Source organism: Limanda limanda, chromosome 22, assembly GCF_963576545.1.
Source record: "Limanda limanda chromosome 22, fLimLim1.1, whole genome shotgun sequence".
Taxonomy (NCBI): Eukaryota; Metazoa; Chordata; class Actinopteri; order Pleuronectiformes; family Pleuronectidae; genus Limanda; species Limanda limanda.
Genome location: NC_083657.1, coordinates 5565370 through 5583313, shown reverse-complemented (window position 1 = coordinate 5583313; position 17944 = coordinate 5565370). Strand labels below are relative to the sequence as shown.

General features: G+C 43.9%; 1 protein-coding gene across 1 annotated transcript; it reads right to left on the bottom strand.

Annotated features, from left to right (window-relative positions):
• Positions 1-77: 77 nt before the first annotated feature.
• On the bottom strand, positions 78-17705 carry slc7a8a (solute carrier family 7 member 8a). The gene is made up of 11 exons (XM_061066521.1): positions 17526-17705; positions 12451-12655; positions 9903-10054; positions 6051-6176; positions 5206-5359; positions 4636-4759; positions 3623-3726; positions 3411-3507; positions 3178-3327; positions 2878-3055; positions 78-1960 (listed from the first exon to the last, which is right to left on the bottom strand). The coding sequence occupies exons 1-11, from the start codon at positions 17656-17658 to the stop codon at positions 1812-1814; spliced, it is 1572 nt and encodes a 523-aa protein (XP_060922504.1). The 5' UTR covers positions 17659-17705; the 3' UTR covers positions 78-1811.
• Between the last annotated feature and the right edge of the window lie 239 nt (positions 17706-17944).

The window sequence follows — 17944 nt, the reverse complement described above, 5'->3', positions numbered from 1 at the left end:
ATGATTTGACAGTTGGATTAAGATAAAGACACGGAGCATTTACTTAAATATAAATGAGGCCCTGAATTACAAATTCAAACATTAGTCAGTGGTTTTTATTTACTAAGACAAAAATACAGACTGTCATGAAATCTGTGCATACTGTAAATACACAATAACCGTACAGGCACAAAACACAATCGTTGTATTTGTAAAGACATCCAAGACACCCTGTTCCTCTCGAAGAGTTTAACAAGAGCAACCTTTACAGTACTGGCCAAACTTTAATGGTGCTTGTCATAGTTGTAGTTAGTGAAAGTCTCAGTGTGTGCGTCCGTTCTTCTGAGTGAATTAGCTGAAGGATCGAGCACCAGTACAAACATTTAGCATGAGCAGACTGGAGTAGAAGAAGCCACGAGTCGGCTCTGTGGAGATTTGGCAGTGGCGATGCCCTGAGACACTAACAGTTTATAGAAAGACTGCAGACGTTAAGTTATATTAAGTGTGAAAGAGTGTTGTTACAATAATATACAGCATAAGTATAGATAGTCTAACCAGACGACAGACTGGGGTCAATCCGGGGTTCGGTTCTTACTATTGCCTGTGAACACCAATCACAAAATATTTTCTTTTTATGTAAAGCTCTTTTTTTCCTTATCTACACCCTAAATAAAGCACAAAATAATATCTAAACACAACTATGTGTTGAACTACAGAAATACTTGCAGTAAAACATGAAAGACAATCAATGCCTTTTTAAAAAAAAATCTGTTTTCACACGGGCATTCACATGTGTCGGTGTCGGGAATTGCACTTAAACAATGCAAATGGTGGTGAACGGTAATGTGAGTATCCTAGTCGCCTACGTCCTAAAGTGTCAACGGGTTAATTCTCTGTGTAGTGTCCATGCGAGACCTCGAAACTCCTTTTCTGTTGCTAAGCGTGAGGATTAACCGCCTCTACAGTGAAAACTGGTTCAATGGCACAGAATACATCCTAATTAAGGCAATTAATAAGAATTGTGCATCATTAACCTGCACACTTACCCACACAAAACACAGATCCCACATCAGCCTTCTGGTGTACAAGGCTTTGCAGGTTCAAGAGTAAAAAAACAGGCCCATTTGAATAAAAAAAAAAAATAGAGAGAAATATCAACAATACTACAATTAAAGTATTAAAACTAAAATAACATCATGATATCAACAATTGTCACAATTACAAAAAAGAAAATAGAGACATTTTGGAATCACAGTCGCGCCGACATTGAAATGATTTGATCTGGATCAGAATGCAGCTTTGGTGTGTTGAGCGGACGACGAAGCAAAATTTACAAGGTGGCAACAAAAAAATTGAAGATTAATAAAGGTGTTTTCGCAGGCGTCACAGTCTGTTTGATAGTAAAAAACAAAATAAATAAAAAAACGCTGCTCTTACAGTAGGAGTGTGCAGAGTGTGTGGCGGGGGGAGAGGGCGGATGAGGATGATGATGAGGATGATGATGATGATTAAGAGTAAATTGTTTAAGCCTGTACTGAGAAGTTGGAAGGTGCTCACCTTTCTTTATTGCACTTTAAAAAGACCTCGGATAGAAAAGTTTGAGGTGATTCTAAAACATCTCACACTATATTTGGCGAAAGAAATGACCGATCTTCTGAAAACCAAACAGGAAATCTTAAAGGCAATGTGTGTGTGGGGTGGGGTGGGGGGTGGCACAGGTGTCGATACAGTTAATCCACTACAAACTGGGATGTACTGCATGTTTGCATGTGTCTCTGTGTGCGTCTGTTTTTCGCTTGTTTGCTTGCAGGGGGGGGGGGGGGCGGTGGGTTCTAGCAGTCCGCTGACTTGTCTCCTTCTTCCTTGGACAGAGGAGACAGAGCTTCCTTCATTTCCTCTCCGTCCTCTCCGCTCCCGCTGCTGCTGCTGACGGCCGGATACACCACCACACAGAACTTCTGGCCCAGGGTTGTCATCTTGTCTGGAAGGAAAAACGACATAAAAACATGGTTTAGAACTAGGGTTGCATAGGGGCGGAAAGTTTCCGGTAAATTTCCGGAAACTTTCCATGGGAATATTAAGCTCGGGAATTTTGGGAATTTTGAAAAAAAAAAACTATGCAAATGAAACGCTGAGCAATAAAAACATCATTCAAAACTCTATATTAAAGATGTATGGAATGCAGCACACACTGCACGTTGAGTTTCAACCCTCCACTGTGCATTCTTCCATCACATGCACAGATAACTCCCAGCATGCTTCACTCTACAGCAGGGCTATTGAGGCCTGCTGTAGAGTGCAGGACTAGTCAGGTAAGTTTCGATGATATTACTGGGGAAAATATATTAGCATGCTGATTGAGGATTGTTCATCTGTTCATCTAGCCTATTTCCATTCATTTATCCATCAGTTGTAAAATATTTTTACACACGATTCCAATTGTTTGGCTAACTATTTATATCTCTGGCATTGCATTAGCGTTTTTTTACAAACTTTTTTCTCATCTTATTCTACAGAACAATGCCACGTGCACTATCTCATGTGTGGAGACATTTCACCCCATCCAATGTAGAAGGAAAGGCTGTGTACATTTGAAAATACTGTGCAAAGACCTATGTTAAGAATGACACAACGATGCAGAAGCATATAGTCAAGTGCCCAAAGTTTCCTCAGGGCTCAAATCAGCCTATGACACAACAAAATGTTTATATTTATGTCTGAATATGACAAGGTAAACACAGTTAGTATAAATTACCCACAAAATTTCCAGTTTATTCCCGTTAATTCCCATGGAAAGTTTCCAGCTTTGAATATTCCCGGAATTTTGCCACTCTGTTTAGAACGTGTGTGGGAGGAATTAGGATTGATGGATTTGGATGGAACTTGTTAGTAACTTACCGACGAGGCGATGGAAGCACTGTGGCTTTTTGTCCCAGTAGACTCCCAGGAAGTAGACGGGCACGCCGGACAGCATGATGAGGAGGCCGATGCCGCACACCAGCGGCTCGGAGTACAGCGAGAAGATGAGCAGGAAGGCCCAGAAGACGAGGTAGATCGTCGGCCAAATCAGGCTGATCTGGTGGACGGGAACAAAGTAACACGGTCAAATCTGACATCGTAGATATTCCTGTTTGAATTCGATTAAACTCTTCTTCAATTACACCTGATTTCAAAATACTGTGAAGCACGTGAACAGACCTTGATCGGCCGGTGCATGTCGGGCTGTGTGAAGCGCAGGACGATCTGCCCGGCAACTGTGACTCCGTAGAAGAGGTAGTTGATGAAGCCCACGTAGGTGATGAGGGTGTACATGTCACTGGTGCACAGCATAAGTAGAGTGGACAGGCACTGGGGGAGGGTAAGAGAGGGTGGTTTAAGTTATTAAGTCACGTTATAAGAAGAGAGTGAGTTCTGAAGGAGAAGATACTCACGGTGAAGAGCAGAGCAGGGATGGGGGTGCAGCGCTTCACGTGGATCATGGCCAGCAGCCGGGGGAGGTGTCCCTCTCTGGCGCCGGCAAAGAACAGCCTGTGAGAGGAGGGAGAAACATAAGAGATCAACAACCTGCTGATTACGTGAAGCTAAATCTGAGTTATTCAGCTCTCAGGAGGAAGAACCACAGATTCTAAGATTGTCCACAAACCTCGAAGATGTGAAGAGGGAACCGTTTACCCCCCCGAAGGTGGAGAGAGCCACAGAAATGGGCATGATCCACGACATGACTCCCAGCAGCTTCTCCCCGAACGTCTGCGATGGAGGAGGAAGGTTAGGATCATGTTCATCACTATATATTTACTATTATTATTATATATATTGTTGCTGCCATTATTACTATATACTGCTATTATATTGGTATTATTACTATCATATATAAATATATATTATGTTATATTATATACTATATATACTGTACTATTTTTATATACTGTCTAACAATAACAATACCATCATATCATCAGTACTATTACCATCATCTTGCCACTGCACCTTATCTTCCTATTTATCTTGTGTTTCTGTTTTTATTCTTTCTACCTCAATATTTTTTATTTTATTGTATTGTATTGTATTTTATTGTATTCAAATATACCGGCTGCTATGACGACTGAATTTCCCTTCGGGGATGAATAAAGTAATCTATCTATCTATCTATCTATCTATCTATCTATCTATCTATCTATCTATCTATCTATCTATCTATCTATCTATCTATCTATCTATCTATCTATCTATCTATCTATCTATCTATCTATCTATCTATCTATCTATCTATCTATCTATCTATCTATCTATCTATCTATCTATCTATCTATCTATCTATCTATCTATCTATCTATCTATCTATCTATCTATCTATCTATCTATCTATCTATCTATCTATCTATCTATCTATCTATCTATCTATCTATCTATCTATCTATCTATCTATCTATCTATCTATCTATCTATCTATCTATCTATCTATCTATCTATCTATCTATCTATCTATCTATCTATCTTTCTATCTATCTTTCTATAATAAAGCAACTAGTCCTGTATAAAAGGTTGACTTGCATTGACCAACGGGGACCACTAGGGGTCAACAGAGGCTTTCTACTATCAGTGGGCGTTTGAATGAAATTGCCAGGACCCCCCTGCATCACAATCACAGCCACTCACCACGGCAACGGCGTTGGAGGCGAGCAGCTCCTGAGGACTCATGGCCGTGACATAGGCGATGTTGGCAAAGACGTACACGAAGGTCACGAGTGGGATGGAGATGTAGATGGCGCGAGGCAGGTTCCTGCAAAACAGACAATTCCAAAAAAAAGGAAAGACAATTTGAGTTGACAGAATCTGGAGAGAGAAGGAGGGGACGGGTGGATTTTGAAGCAGGAAATTAAAAGCGGTACTTTAGGTGGAGGTGTATTAATGGATACCAACGTTATTAAAAGAAATGAAAGATTGTATTGCAGAGGAAATTAAAAGATAAACCGTTTCATACACCGAGACATTAGTGGAGGCCAGAGGCCGGACAGGAGGAATGACAGTGAGGGGTTCTTTCATGCTAAGTTAAATAAATTTCAGAGAGCTTTAACAGGGATTAAACCAGGAGACTGAGCTGGTATGCGACTGCTAATCACTGCTATGGCGACAAGCAGCTTTTAAACCCGCCATTTCCCAGTGGCAGTGACCCATTTAGTTGTTGTTTTCTGAACTCAATATCTCTAAAAGAGCAAAGGGTCTTACACATAGGGGTCCACCAGCTCCTCCGTGACGTAGTTGAGGAAGTTCCAGCCCCCGTAGGCAAAGGAGCCTTGTAGAAAGGCTAAGGCTATCAAACCCACGTCGTACTCCTGGAAGGGCTCGAAGGCGTTGGCTGGCTCCAACCAGTAGTAATCTCCTGCAGATCGGGTGAGAGAAGAGAAAATGTATTCCATTAAAACTCCATTATTCTGGTGAATGACAGTGCCTGACTTAGAAGGTTGAACCCTCTGGTTCGGGGGGTAAACGGACGGATTTCCACTGGGCCACCTGAGCGGAATCCAGCTGAAACGCAGCATCGAATGTGGTCAGTGTGCAGAAGAAGTTGTAGAAGTCACTAAATCCCTGTGATTTGACTCCACTGAGACATTATCAAGTCCTCTGTTTGGGACTAAATGTCCAAATCAAACGGGATCTTTAGAAATCTTTCCTTCAATCCCTTCGAAGCACGGAGCATGAAAATATGTCGACTCGGCTCTTCCACATATCAACCCAAATCTCCCGGGTCGAATCAGCCTCTGGATTCTTCATTACCTTCAAACACAGCAATCCTTCTTGTGTTATTACAGGGGCCTATGGTCATTGTGGCCCCTGTAACAACTGGCCCTCAGCCATGTTTGAATTGCAAACCCCCTGCTGGCATGCGGATATTAGCGATGTGAGTTTTAACCCAAAGACGGGCCCCAGCAACTTGCTGACCCCGGTGGCGTCTGCGGGGAGTCTATACTGTCCGAGGCAACCCCAGCGACCCGCAAGAGTGTGTGTGTGTGTGGAATGCACTGTATAGACACCTGCATTCATGGATGCACAGATGGCATGAGGCAGCTTACCCTTGCAGATCTGCACGATGCCCATGATGATGATGAGAGCGAGGGCCAGCAGCTTGCCGGCGGTGAACATGTCCTGCACCCGGGTCGCCCATCGCACACTGGAGCAGTTCACCCACGTCAGCAGCACTAAACAGACCCACAACAAGAAAACAAACACAATAAATACACAATCAAATATATGGTTAGGTCTTCTTTAGGGGAAAACACAGACTAAGTTAATGGATTTGATCTATACTGCTGGGTCCTGTGGGCCAGTGGGTTCAGGCCGACAGGGTGCCATTAGAAACGAGGCCCGATTGACTGTGTGGGATTAGATTCATCACATTAAATCACTCTGGAGCTGAGCTGCCACGGCAGGGAACCACGGCAGATGCACGTGAACAGACACGCGTGGCCCTTCTGCCCTGAGACAAACACGTAGTAGATGAAGGTTTTCAGACGCCGTGGAGGAGTTGACGGTTGTTTTAAACTGAACGAGTGGAAAAGTTAGGACTTAAACTTCCCGACAAACAAAGTTAATAACGGCAGCCGGCAGGAAGAAGAGCTGCGGAGACAGATTTCTCCACGAAAAAACAGGAAATGAAAGATTCTACACACACATTTTTTTTTGCACTGCATACACACAGGCACAATCAGCTCCCCCTGAATGACCCACTAAATACGTCTAAAACCTCTTAATTCTCCAGTAAACAGAGTCGGTCGAGGAACCACATGATCTTTTTCTGCAGCGAGTAAACATCTGAGGACACATTCTCCAGACCAGGGAGCCGCTCAGCTGTCTGTAAGCTGAGCGCACAGAACAGAGCGTGTTATGCGTGCATGGACATTTGCTGAATCATGTGTGAGCCGGCTGGAAGACGGGACAGAGTTATGATCTCGTACTCGGCTCTTTATAGAGACGGACCCCCGGGGACAAACCCACCCCTCCGTGTGTTGTTGAAACGATACACCTTGGAAAACCTTCTTTTTTTCTTTCGCCCTCCGGATTGAACCGAGCAGACCTGTCTCTGGCGTCTGGGTTTTGCTCGGGTCTGGCTCCGGCTGGATTTGAAGGTCAATAAGTCATGTGATATCCCCCGAGTGCTCTAATACTAAATCCAGCAGAGAACACTTCTGAACATCGGAGCAGACAAACACAAACCTGACCTCGTAAACAACAAGGATGACATCAGTGTGGAAGAGAAAGCAGCCAACCTCTCACCCACTTTCCCCCCTCTGAACAAAACAGGCACAAAACATCTGCAGCAAGTTGTTTTCCCCTGAAAGCCGCCTGACAACATCTGTCTAATTGACTCAAGACGAGAGGCGATCACACTCAGCTAAACTAAAGACCAACCAGAATGGAGCAGAGCCTTTTCCCAGCTAATCACATCCTGCTTCAGGACGCTGGTGGAAGTGGGTCACGAGCGACAGGTAAATGTAGGTCAGAGACTCTAATCCAAACCAAAACAACTGAAACTGTTCAGAGCGGTGCCGAGGTTAACACTCCGTCTGGCAGAGAAGGTTTCACTCTGTTCACTGACATGTGTCTAAAAGAACAACAGCAAAAGAAAAGCTGATAAACTGAGGACTTTAACGTCTTCAGGTGATCAATACGTGGATCTGTATTCCTTTGAATTTCTATAATTCAAAAAATATACAGTGGGGACTGTGAGCTTCCTCCCCAGGGCCGTGCTGAGCTGTGGCAGGTGAGTCAATGACAGCTCCAGTTCCTCCAGTTCTACCAGCTTGCTTCACCCAGTTGGAACTGAGCGCTGTTCCAAGCATCTCGGACTTTGCACGATCACCGAGACTCAACTTGTTTGGGGATTTCTCTACGTCATGACAATTAAATATAAATAAAAACGTCAAAACCATCTGATAAAGAGTGGGTGGCTCCTCCTGGCTTCACTTTCAAATCTAGAGACGTCTCCTATGTCCTCAGACAAGGCTGCTTCATCCCCTTTGTCCCAAACACGCACTCTAACGACAGAAGTGTTGGACATCCCTGTAGCAGTTGTTTGCAAAAAGATGACACCTTATTCTAAGAAAAAACAATTGTAGCTAAGCTTATTCTAAGTATTGTCTGGGTATCAAGTTCCTGGTTCCATCCTTCTGGCTCACAGTTCGTCTGAGGAACCAACGGTAGAAACCATGTTGTTTTCAGTTATCCAGTTCACAGTCCACAGTTTATACTTTGTATTATGCACTTTTGATTATATACACTATACAGCTGATATTGTTCATAGGATATAGGTAAAACATAGTCATAAGATAAAGAACAAAACATAGATATCTCAACACTATGTCCTCAGACAAGGCTGCTTCATCCCCTTTGTCCCAAACACGCACTCTAACGACAGAAGTGTTGGACATCCCTGTAGCAGTTGTTTGCAGTTTGCAGATACTACAGAAGAGCTGTGATTTAAAAGAGAATAAAGGAGTTTTTTGTCCCATTACAGTCAAAACCATTTAGGCCTCAGCTCCCACAGGAGAACAGCGGTACCGGAAGAGAGGGGTGTTTATTTGACAGGTCAGATTGGGGCATTCGCCTTTCGTAACCAGCCACAAGAATTGCTTCACATTGATGCGACAACACACACGGGGGACAATAAACACACTCTTCCTCCGCAGCCAGGCCTGTCTCTCTCTCCGTCTGAAGGGCGTCTGCAGTATGTGACCGCTGAGTGTGAACTTCGCGGTCAAACACATTCATCCAGTTGTTTTGACATGTTTCCTCCGCTCTAGCTGCTTCAAGAAGCGCTTCGGAGGAAAATATTTGTCCCGAGACGGTTTAAACTGGATGAATGGAGCCTGTCATTCAATCTGGGACTCCTTTTAATAACTGGCGTGTTATTAATACAGCTTTTCGATGATGCGGTGTGAAAACAGCAGATTGAAGCTGCTGGGTGCAGTACCAGAGACACTTTTACATTTTGTCCTGACTGACTTGTAACTGAAAGCACAGATTGTCTCTTATTATAGCTGAGATTTGCTGGCAGTTGTTGAACATCGTGTCTCAACAAGCAGCCTCAGAGAACCTTTGGGTCCCTTCTCCGTTTTTCTCGAGGCTATTCCTGTTCTTTCACTGGCGCCTGATCAAAACTGAATCTGCCAGGAGACGCAGCGAAAACGGTTTTAAAATTGCATAATGTTTTGTCATATGAAATGTTTTATTTCCAAGTGCAACCGTTCAAATGTTAATTATTGCTGAAGTTGCTGTAAGCAGATATTCGATTGCATGATGTCAGGAAATACTTTTACACCCACTGGTTCCGCCCCCTGTCCGCTTGTTGGCTTGTTTGTTTGTGAACAGGATTACACAAAAACTGCACAATGGATTTATAGGAAACTTGTATCTATATATAACTCTTAGAGAGATGTCTGCGGCTATATCGTGGAACTATAAATTGTTTAACTTCTTTAGGCATCTTAAAAAATACAAAGGTAAAATAATCTTAGGATTGGATGAGCTGCTCTCAATTAACAGACATATACAACCTTCCGAAAAGGATTCACTTATTCCTTAAATGCCACTTTCTTTCCATTTCATTCATCTATCGCGTCATTGTGTCAGGACACTGAGAGGAAACTGATTTTAGGGAAATAAAGCTGAAGTGAACACTGCTGATTTGACAAAAGTGAGACGGAACAGAGGAGGAAGCTCTTGTAGATGCAAGTTGTAGATGTTCAAGATTGTGCTAAATCCCCATAATTCAAATTCCTGTCATGACGATAACCTCTCACATTTCATTTTAGAAAATGTGGTGATAACTTCATTAGTAAACCATGTTCTTGAAGTGAGTTTAAATATGTTTGCAGATTATATTGGAGTTGCTGGATGTTCTGGTCGATGTGTCACATGTTACTCACGGAGGCAGACGCCAGCCAGCAGACGCAGGCCAATCTCCGGGGGGAAGCAGGTGGGGAACAGCGGCTGCAGGACGTAGTTGGAGAAGGTCAGCGCGATCACAGCCTGGTTGGTCGGGTAGATGACCAGCACGGCGATCCACAGACGCAAGAACCTGGAGAACACAGAGAACAAACGGTTAGCAGGAGGGGAGAAACAGCAGGGGGTCAGGATCAGACGCAGTGTGTAGGAGAGGTCAGAATAAACATCACAGAGGTACAGAGGCCATATACATCCTTCTTTCACAGATTCAAAGCAGGGTATTAATAGTCGAGGGAGACAAATGCTGGGCCCTATTGCATTAGCTATACTTTTATTTCTTGGCGATGGACTTTCAGACAGACAGATGTGTGACCTGTGCAGCTGTTAGCATCTGTACAGAGTGAGGTGTCGGTGCAGTGGAGCAGGTTCAGCACAGACGTGAGAAGAGACAGAGAGAGAGCGGAGAGCAGCAGAGGAGCCCGGGGCCTGTTTCCCCAAGAATTCTGCGAAAGCTTAGAGAGGGATCATTACACCTGACTGCGTTAACAGGATTGTGTCTCGCTGGAATGTGTGTGTGCGTGTGTGTGTAAGTGTAAGTGTGCGTGTGTGTTTCTGTGTGTAAGTGTACATATTAACACCCAAAAGTTCAAACGCAGACCGATTCTTACTGAAATATCTACCTAGACATTATTTTTATTTTATTTGACCTTTGACGGCTCTCACTTTCAAAATAAAATGCACTATTGTTCTACATATTTGGTTTTATATATTAAACTATGGATTAATCTAACTAAGAGTCCAAGTAAAGTCGTTAATAGCTTTTAATTAGGGTTGGGCAAGTTAACTTGTTTCAATCGAGTTAACTCAAGTGATGAGTTAACTCGATTAATTATTTTATCTTGCATTAACTCAGGTTTGATTATTTATTGTTTTATTGTGAAAGTCAGGCTTTTATTTTGTGAAAGTCTGTTGCTGACTGCTGCAGAACAGGAAAAAAGAAAATAATTGGCGGATAAACAATCGAGTTAACTCATCACTTGAGTTAACTTGATTAAAACGAGTTAACTTGCCCAGCCCTACTTATAATACACCCTTAATTTGATATATCTTTCTTCAAATATATGACCAATAAAGATTTAATGGTTTCAGACTTTTCAGGGCTTCAAATCCTCATTTTTTTTTGTTATGGATTAATTTGTGGATTATTTTCGGGATGAATAATTGTTTAATCTGTCAGATAATGGTGAAAATTACCCAATTTAAGTTTCAAAAGCCCCAATTAACAGATTCAAATAGTTTGGGTTTTCAAAGTGAGTCATATAAAACAACACTCTCTTGAAACTAGCAAATATGTGTTTTACTTCTAAAAACCTGAGTAAAGGACCTTCGATACTTCATATCCCGCTTTCACAAACCTTCAGTCGTCTATAAACATAACAAAGAGCCTCTGTACTTGAAACGCCGTCCAATCAGCTCGTCCTTGAGAGTACAACTTTACGAGCGCTTCCGCTTTTCTGCGAACCCGCCTCCGTCCAGCTGCGGCGAGGTGATGTAAGTGTTTCCGTCGCGGCAGGTTATTGACTTACGCGCACATGGAAATACGCACTCACGGGGGATAAAGGCAACGGGACGGCAGAAAAACAAACAGCCCTTGAACACGGTTTATTTATCCTCGACAGCGGGCACAGGGAAGCGGTGACTCTTCAAACTGAGCATCGGAAACTACAAAGTCCCTGGAGGTACAAGTTCATTGATGTGTATTGATAGCCACGGTACAAAGGGAGAAAAACAATCATTGGCTGTTTGGTCTGGTGGAATTCCTCTCCCCAAACAGTCTGATTATAACCCTGTGATAGTTTGAAAAAACAATCTGTGTTTACAGTCTGGGCAAAGGCAGAGTGTGTGTGGAATCTACGGCAACAAACGATATTGTTTTGCTCGGAAATAACATTAGCGTGGTTCCCAAGCACCTTAGAGACGTCCATGTATGGATGGACGGAAGGTGGGTGTAGGTTGAAGCTCATTTTAGACGAGACACCCCCCAGGTTAACGTCCCTAATCTGTAAGTTAGCGCTTGTGAAACTTCTTTCGTCTGTGGGATCATCAGACAAATGAGTCTTTTGGCTCAATATCTCTTTACTCTTCATCTACAGGCTGGAGACCCCCCGCTTTGGATCAAGATGTCTGACCCGCATCAGAAAGCTCATCCAGCGGGATAAAGAGAGGCAGACATGTTGGAATGCTCCCCTAAATCCTTGTCAAATTTAATTTAATTGTGTGGGAGGCCCCTTGGTCTTGAGAAGTGGACGATTCACTCACAGACGGTACTTTTGACCTCCAGCGTTTAGAAACGTGTTTTTCTTGATCAGATTTGTTGACTTGATCAGGTGGAAATGCCAGAGAAACCCTAACCGACCTATTCCTTGTTGAATCAATATGTCAGCCTCCTGTGATGAAGTGAGACTAGAATCACACCCTTTAGGGTCGTGTGTAAAAATATGTCTCTTTGAATGTGTAGAAGTTGCTCACCCAGCCAGGCCTCCGAAGATGTCCTTCACGTAGGAGTAGTCTCCTCCCGACTTGGGGATGGTGACGCCCAGCTCGGCGTAGCACAGCGCCCCGATGGCGGTGATGACGCCGGTGATGATCCAGACGATCAGGGCCACGCCCACGGAGCTGGCGTTCTCCAGCACGCCCTTCGGACTGACGAAGATACCCGAGCCGATGATGTTACCTGGTGGAGGAAGGACAGAAACAGTCAGGTTACAGCACGAATGGAAAAGGAGATCGGATTAAAAGTCACAGGAGATTAGTTCTGGATGAGTCATGTCTGAGAAAATAGCGTCTGAAATACATGGTCATTTATTCAAATATATGCTATCCAGTTGCATCATGGGAAGTCTGGTATCTAGGATCTATTATCTTGAAGCGTAGGGAATAAAAGCAAGTTCATCTCTGCATCAATTGAGCCAGTTGTGACCATTATTTTGAAAACGGTCCCTTGCAAGACCCATAACTTAAGTGCAAACTGAATAGCTGAACAGTCCCTTTGTCACAAGTCCCTCTCATTTTCCTTCAGTGGGTTTTAAAGGTTATCAAGACGCTTTTCCAGCTCCAGGACCACGAGAGAGGACTGTGACGACGGGAAACAGCTGGAAAAAGAGAAAATGGGACAGGAAAAATGAGAGAGAGAGCGAGAGAGAGAGACAGAGAGAGAAATGAGAGTGATGAAGCAGGCAAAGTGGGAACCTGCAAACTGCTGACTTGGCAAAGAGTTATGAGGAGATGGAGCAAAACAGAGAGCGGGTGAAGGAGTTCAAAGAGGGATGTGGATGCAGCGGGGGGGGGGGGGGGGGGATAATAATGCCCTGACATACTCAATGAGCATCAGAGCTCCTGGCAGTTTACACAGGAGCCGAGAGACCGAGGGTCGGGTTCAGGTCCGACATGAAAGGAGCCGGCGCTGTGGCAAAGCGGAGGTCAGAGAGCCGCCCGTCAGATTCAGCCCGGCTGTGACTCGCTTGAACTCGACGGCCGGGCGATAAAGGAAAAAGGCATCGGGGGTCAAAGGCTGAAGGTTGTGAATCGTAACGGGCTGATCGGGTGATAAGCGACATTTTTACAGTACAAAAGTCAAAGGTGTGAATGATACCGGGGAGTGAACACGTGCAAATCATTTGTAGCTGCAGTTTCAATACGACAAAGGCTGATAAACTATTTCTCTCTCTATGTGTCCACACGATATAACTCACTATAGTCAGGCTGCTTTTACATTCGAGTGCTGCTGTAACGGGTCACAAATTAAATTTAAAATTCAAACACCAGTGGAGGAGAAAAATGATTTCTCGGTTAAACTGCCGACAGCTCGTGTTCATACTGAGGCTACAACCAGACCACGGCTTCATTTTAAGAAATCAATAAGCTATAGATCATTAAGAAATCAATAAGCTATAGATCATTGGAACCACTGAACCAAACCTCTATGAATTCATCGTAAAGTTCAACCGATTTCAACTCAAGTTAAACCATGTGCTCAACTGCAGCTTCACACATGCAAACGTGTTCAACTTGATCAGACTCCACATGCAGCCGATTGCTTATCTAACTCCAGTTGCAGGTAAAAGATAAAAACATGACAAAGACAACCATCCCCATTTTTATAGTCAGGGCCAGGTCAAAGGTCAGGCCCGGACCTTTGACCTCTCAGTACTTGTTGCTCTTGCATAGTCACCGTTGAGCGTCTGCAGAGTAACGTTTCAGGACGTTTTCAAAGGCAGGTAAAGGTGAACATGCTGTGGGGAAATGCTGGGAGTTTCCCTGAGTTGACTTTTTACACTGGTGTTTTTAAAGGGGGCGAACAAATGTGCACGCTTGCATGTGTGAGAGAGAGACTAATGCTGAGTCAGGTGGAATCTCCATGTTTCCTGTTCTTGCCTTGTTTTTACATCCTTTTGTCTCCAACCAGGTCAAAGGGGAACATCTGACCACATTTTTCACAATTTTATGTGTTGTTCCTGTATTTGCTCTTGATCCTGATCTTAAGAATTTAGAGAAGCAGAGGATAAAACCGTCTGAAGGTCCAGTGTGTCCCCGTCTGTTTCACGTTTCCAGACTAAATCTCTCTTTGTGCAGCCACAGGATACTGTGAAATCATCCATTGTTGCTGGATTGTCTCACAGAGGAAGAGGCTCGGCCTCAGACTTGCTCCCTGAGCACATTTCTGTTCCTCTGGGACTTTGTTTGATGAGACAGCAACAGGCTCCACTTCAGACTTCACAGAATTAAAAGAGCTCTGATGGGGGATGTGATCTTTTATAGGATTTGTATTATAAATGTTGTCTGCCTGTAATTCATCATTTACAGACATTTTCTACATTATTCTCCTCCTGACTCACGACTGAATGTCACCACTCGACGAAACGCCAGCTGTGAATATAACCGAGCATGTGGGTGTTTGTTCAGCGTTATGATAAAACCCTGATCTGCCTGTTTAAAGCTCTGCAAAAACAGTTCTGACGTTTCCTGTCTGTGTCAATAGATCCCTGTTCAAACAGAAATTCTCCCATTAACAAGAGGCCAAATCACAAATTCGAATAACAAAATCAAAGCGGCTTTGCATTTTTTGGATCTAAACAATAAAATCATTTAATCTGCTAGTTAAGGATTTAGGCTTTGCAGCGTAATTCACTTTTACAAGAGGTAACAATTGAACAAAGTGATGTGAATTGTGGCAATTCTATTACAAAACACACAGCCTGGGGTCCGGCTCAGACGGAGCTCAGCTAATAAAACAGCATTATCAGGGCGGGGGCTTCCTCCACGTGGCCAAAAGTTCACTTCGAATTCTGATTCCTGGCTTTGCACATTTCTGATTCTTTGTGTGTGTGTGTGTGTGTGTGTGTGTGTGTGTGTGTGTGTGTGTGTGTGTGTGTGTGTGTGTGTGTGTGTGTGTGTGTGTGTGTGTGTGTGTGTGTGTGTGTGTGTGTGTGTGTGTGTGTGATGAATGCATGAGCCTGACAATAGCCAACGAAAGTGTTTGATGTGCTCGGGCCCTTTTCGTGGAAACCCTGCGGGGCATGTTCACAGCGGAGGGATCAGACGAGTCACCTGAGCTCACGCCCCCCCCCCCCACGCACATGACAACGTGAGCTGAACGAGCACGAAGGTCCAGGACACGACCCCCCCGAGCCGAGAGCAGTCTGGTGACTGAACGTCAAAGTGCACGGACTCTGCACGGCCATAAACAAATCAAACTTGTTTCTCGATAGTCGGTAGACAATGGGCTGTGATGTATTTCATCATGTTGCACTGACGGGTGGAGTGAAAGCGTGCTGCACAGGGAGCGCTTGTTTTAAGAGGATTTTTATAGATCTTTAGGGATCTGTCAGGATTTGAGAACAAGATAACTGCCCCGGAACAGCTGTAAAAACATCCATAAAAATGTGCCTGAGCTGCAGCAGAGCAGGAATGAGACCTTCACCCTGAGAAGGAACAAGGTCTTCCCAACAACATCTCACTCTCTCTTCTCTCTCTCTCTCTCTCTCTCTCTCTCTCTCTCTCTCTCTCTCTCTCTCTCTCTCTCTCTCTCTCTCTCTCTCTCTCTCTCTCTCTCTCTCTCTCTCTCTTTCTTTTAGCCTCTGTCTCTCTCCTCTCTCACTCAGCGAACCCACTTGGGAATCCCCCATCCTCTCCTTTCCTCCCGTTACCGTGGAAACACAAGAGTGGAGTGAGTCATCCCCTCCACGCTCCTCATCCTGTCAAGGTCAACGGTAAGACCCCCCCCAACCCTGTGGCAGGACTCACCTCTGTGTGTGCACGTGGATTTATCAGGTGTCTGATGGTGTTACATCTCATCTGACTGGACACTGTTATTTATCATTTTAAACCCAATTATTACAAAGTCAAGTGCAAGTGTTAAGTTTCATTACTTTGATTATAAGGGACAGGTTGACTCGGTTGTTTTGTTTGAGTTGAACTCATCCGATCGACTTCAAACTTAGCAGGTAAAAAAGGAAAGAAAGTAAAAAGGTGGAACTAGACCGAATACCAGAGCAGTGCAGCACCTGAACAATTTTACTTGAAAAGGGGAAAAACAAATGAATACCTTCACAAACTGATGCAGCTCATGTGTCTATTAAAGAGTCACTCGATGACTTCAGTGAAATGTAGTTTTAATATTCCACCAAGATGACAGGGGACAGATTAAAGACACAATCGTCTGAATTGCGGAAGCAGATGCTAAATTATCCTGGGTTCAAAATGTGCAGCCCACATTACCGACAATGCAAATCAATGTGAGCCCCTTGTGACATCACTAGGGGCTATTTTAGCAGACTGTACCCCCCCTTTTAAAGTTGTATTTCTCCATTCACTCAGGACCAAACCGAAGGAGACTAAAAACTTCTCTAACTCTGAATCCTCAGAGCATCAGAGACGAGTGAGGGCTGTGACATCATCAGCGCTGGTTGAGTGACAGGGAGACGATGAAAAGTTCACTGATTGTGAGACATGTTGCAAGAGCCTGAGACGCTTCTGACTCAATGCCTTCGAGCCATCTTGGATTATAAAACTGAACGGTGCCATTTTCTATATCTCAAACGTGCTTGTTCCCTTTGGACCTTCTGTCTGTGGAAGTGTTGCAGCTGCAGGAGAATCACTGACTGGTTGTTAAAATACAACCTCGCCTCAATAACCACACTCATATGCATCATAAACTCTGACTAAATGGATTCTGACCTCTATTAATTATCAATCTGGCTAATTTAACTGATTTTTAATGTGTTTATTTAAAGAATATATTTTAGATTGAAGTACGATCAACTTAAAAAACAGGTCGAATACACTTTTATCTTGATTTAGATTAATGTATTTTCCGAAACCACTCCACATAAACTAAATATAGTGAGTTAAACATAAAGAGTGTAATTAAATGAGAAGAGGAAACTGATCCCAGTGCAGTTTCACTCACTCAGCTTGGATGAGTCTCACACTGGGACACAGGTGGTGGAACAGATTGTCTCCCTTATTTGGTCATTGTCACTCTCACACATTAACACAGGCAAAAGCTGAAGTGTTATAGGGTTAATAAGATGAATGTCACTTACCAACAATGATGCCACAGGCGCTCACCAGCCCGATGGACTTCTTGAGTTCCACCCCTCCTTCGGACGCGTTGTCTCCGGCTCCATCCTTGAAGGAGCCCGCTGTGCTTCCGCGTTGTCTGGGACCCTCCGTCATGTTAGTGGCTGTGATGGTCAAACCGATTTGAGAGGAGGTCTTTAATGGTTTTTAAAGTCTTCTTCTTCTTCTTCTTGCACCTCACGGCACCTGACCAGTGTCTCCTCCGTGCGTAAAAGTCGCCTCCTCCTCCAAACCGTGCGTAAAAGCCTCCTCCTCCAAACGTGCCCTGCTTATCTGATGAGGCAACTTGTGCCCGTGATGCAATGTCAGCAACCTGTGCCCGTGGAGCTTTTTAGTGGCAATAAAAGGTTCGATTATAAAGTGCAGAGGTGAGAGAGAGAGA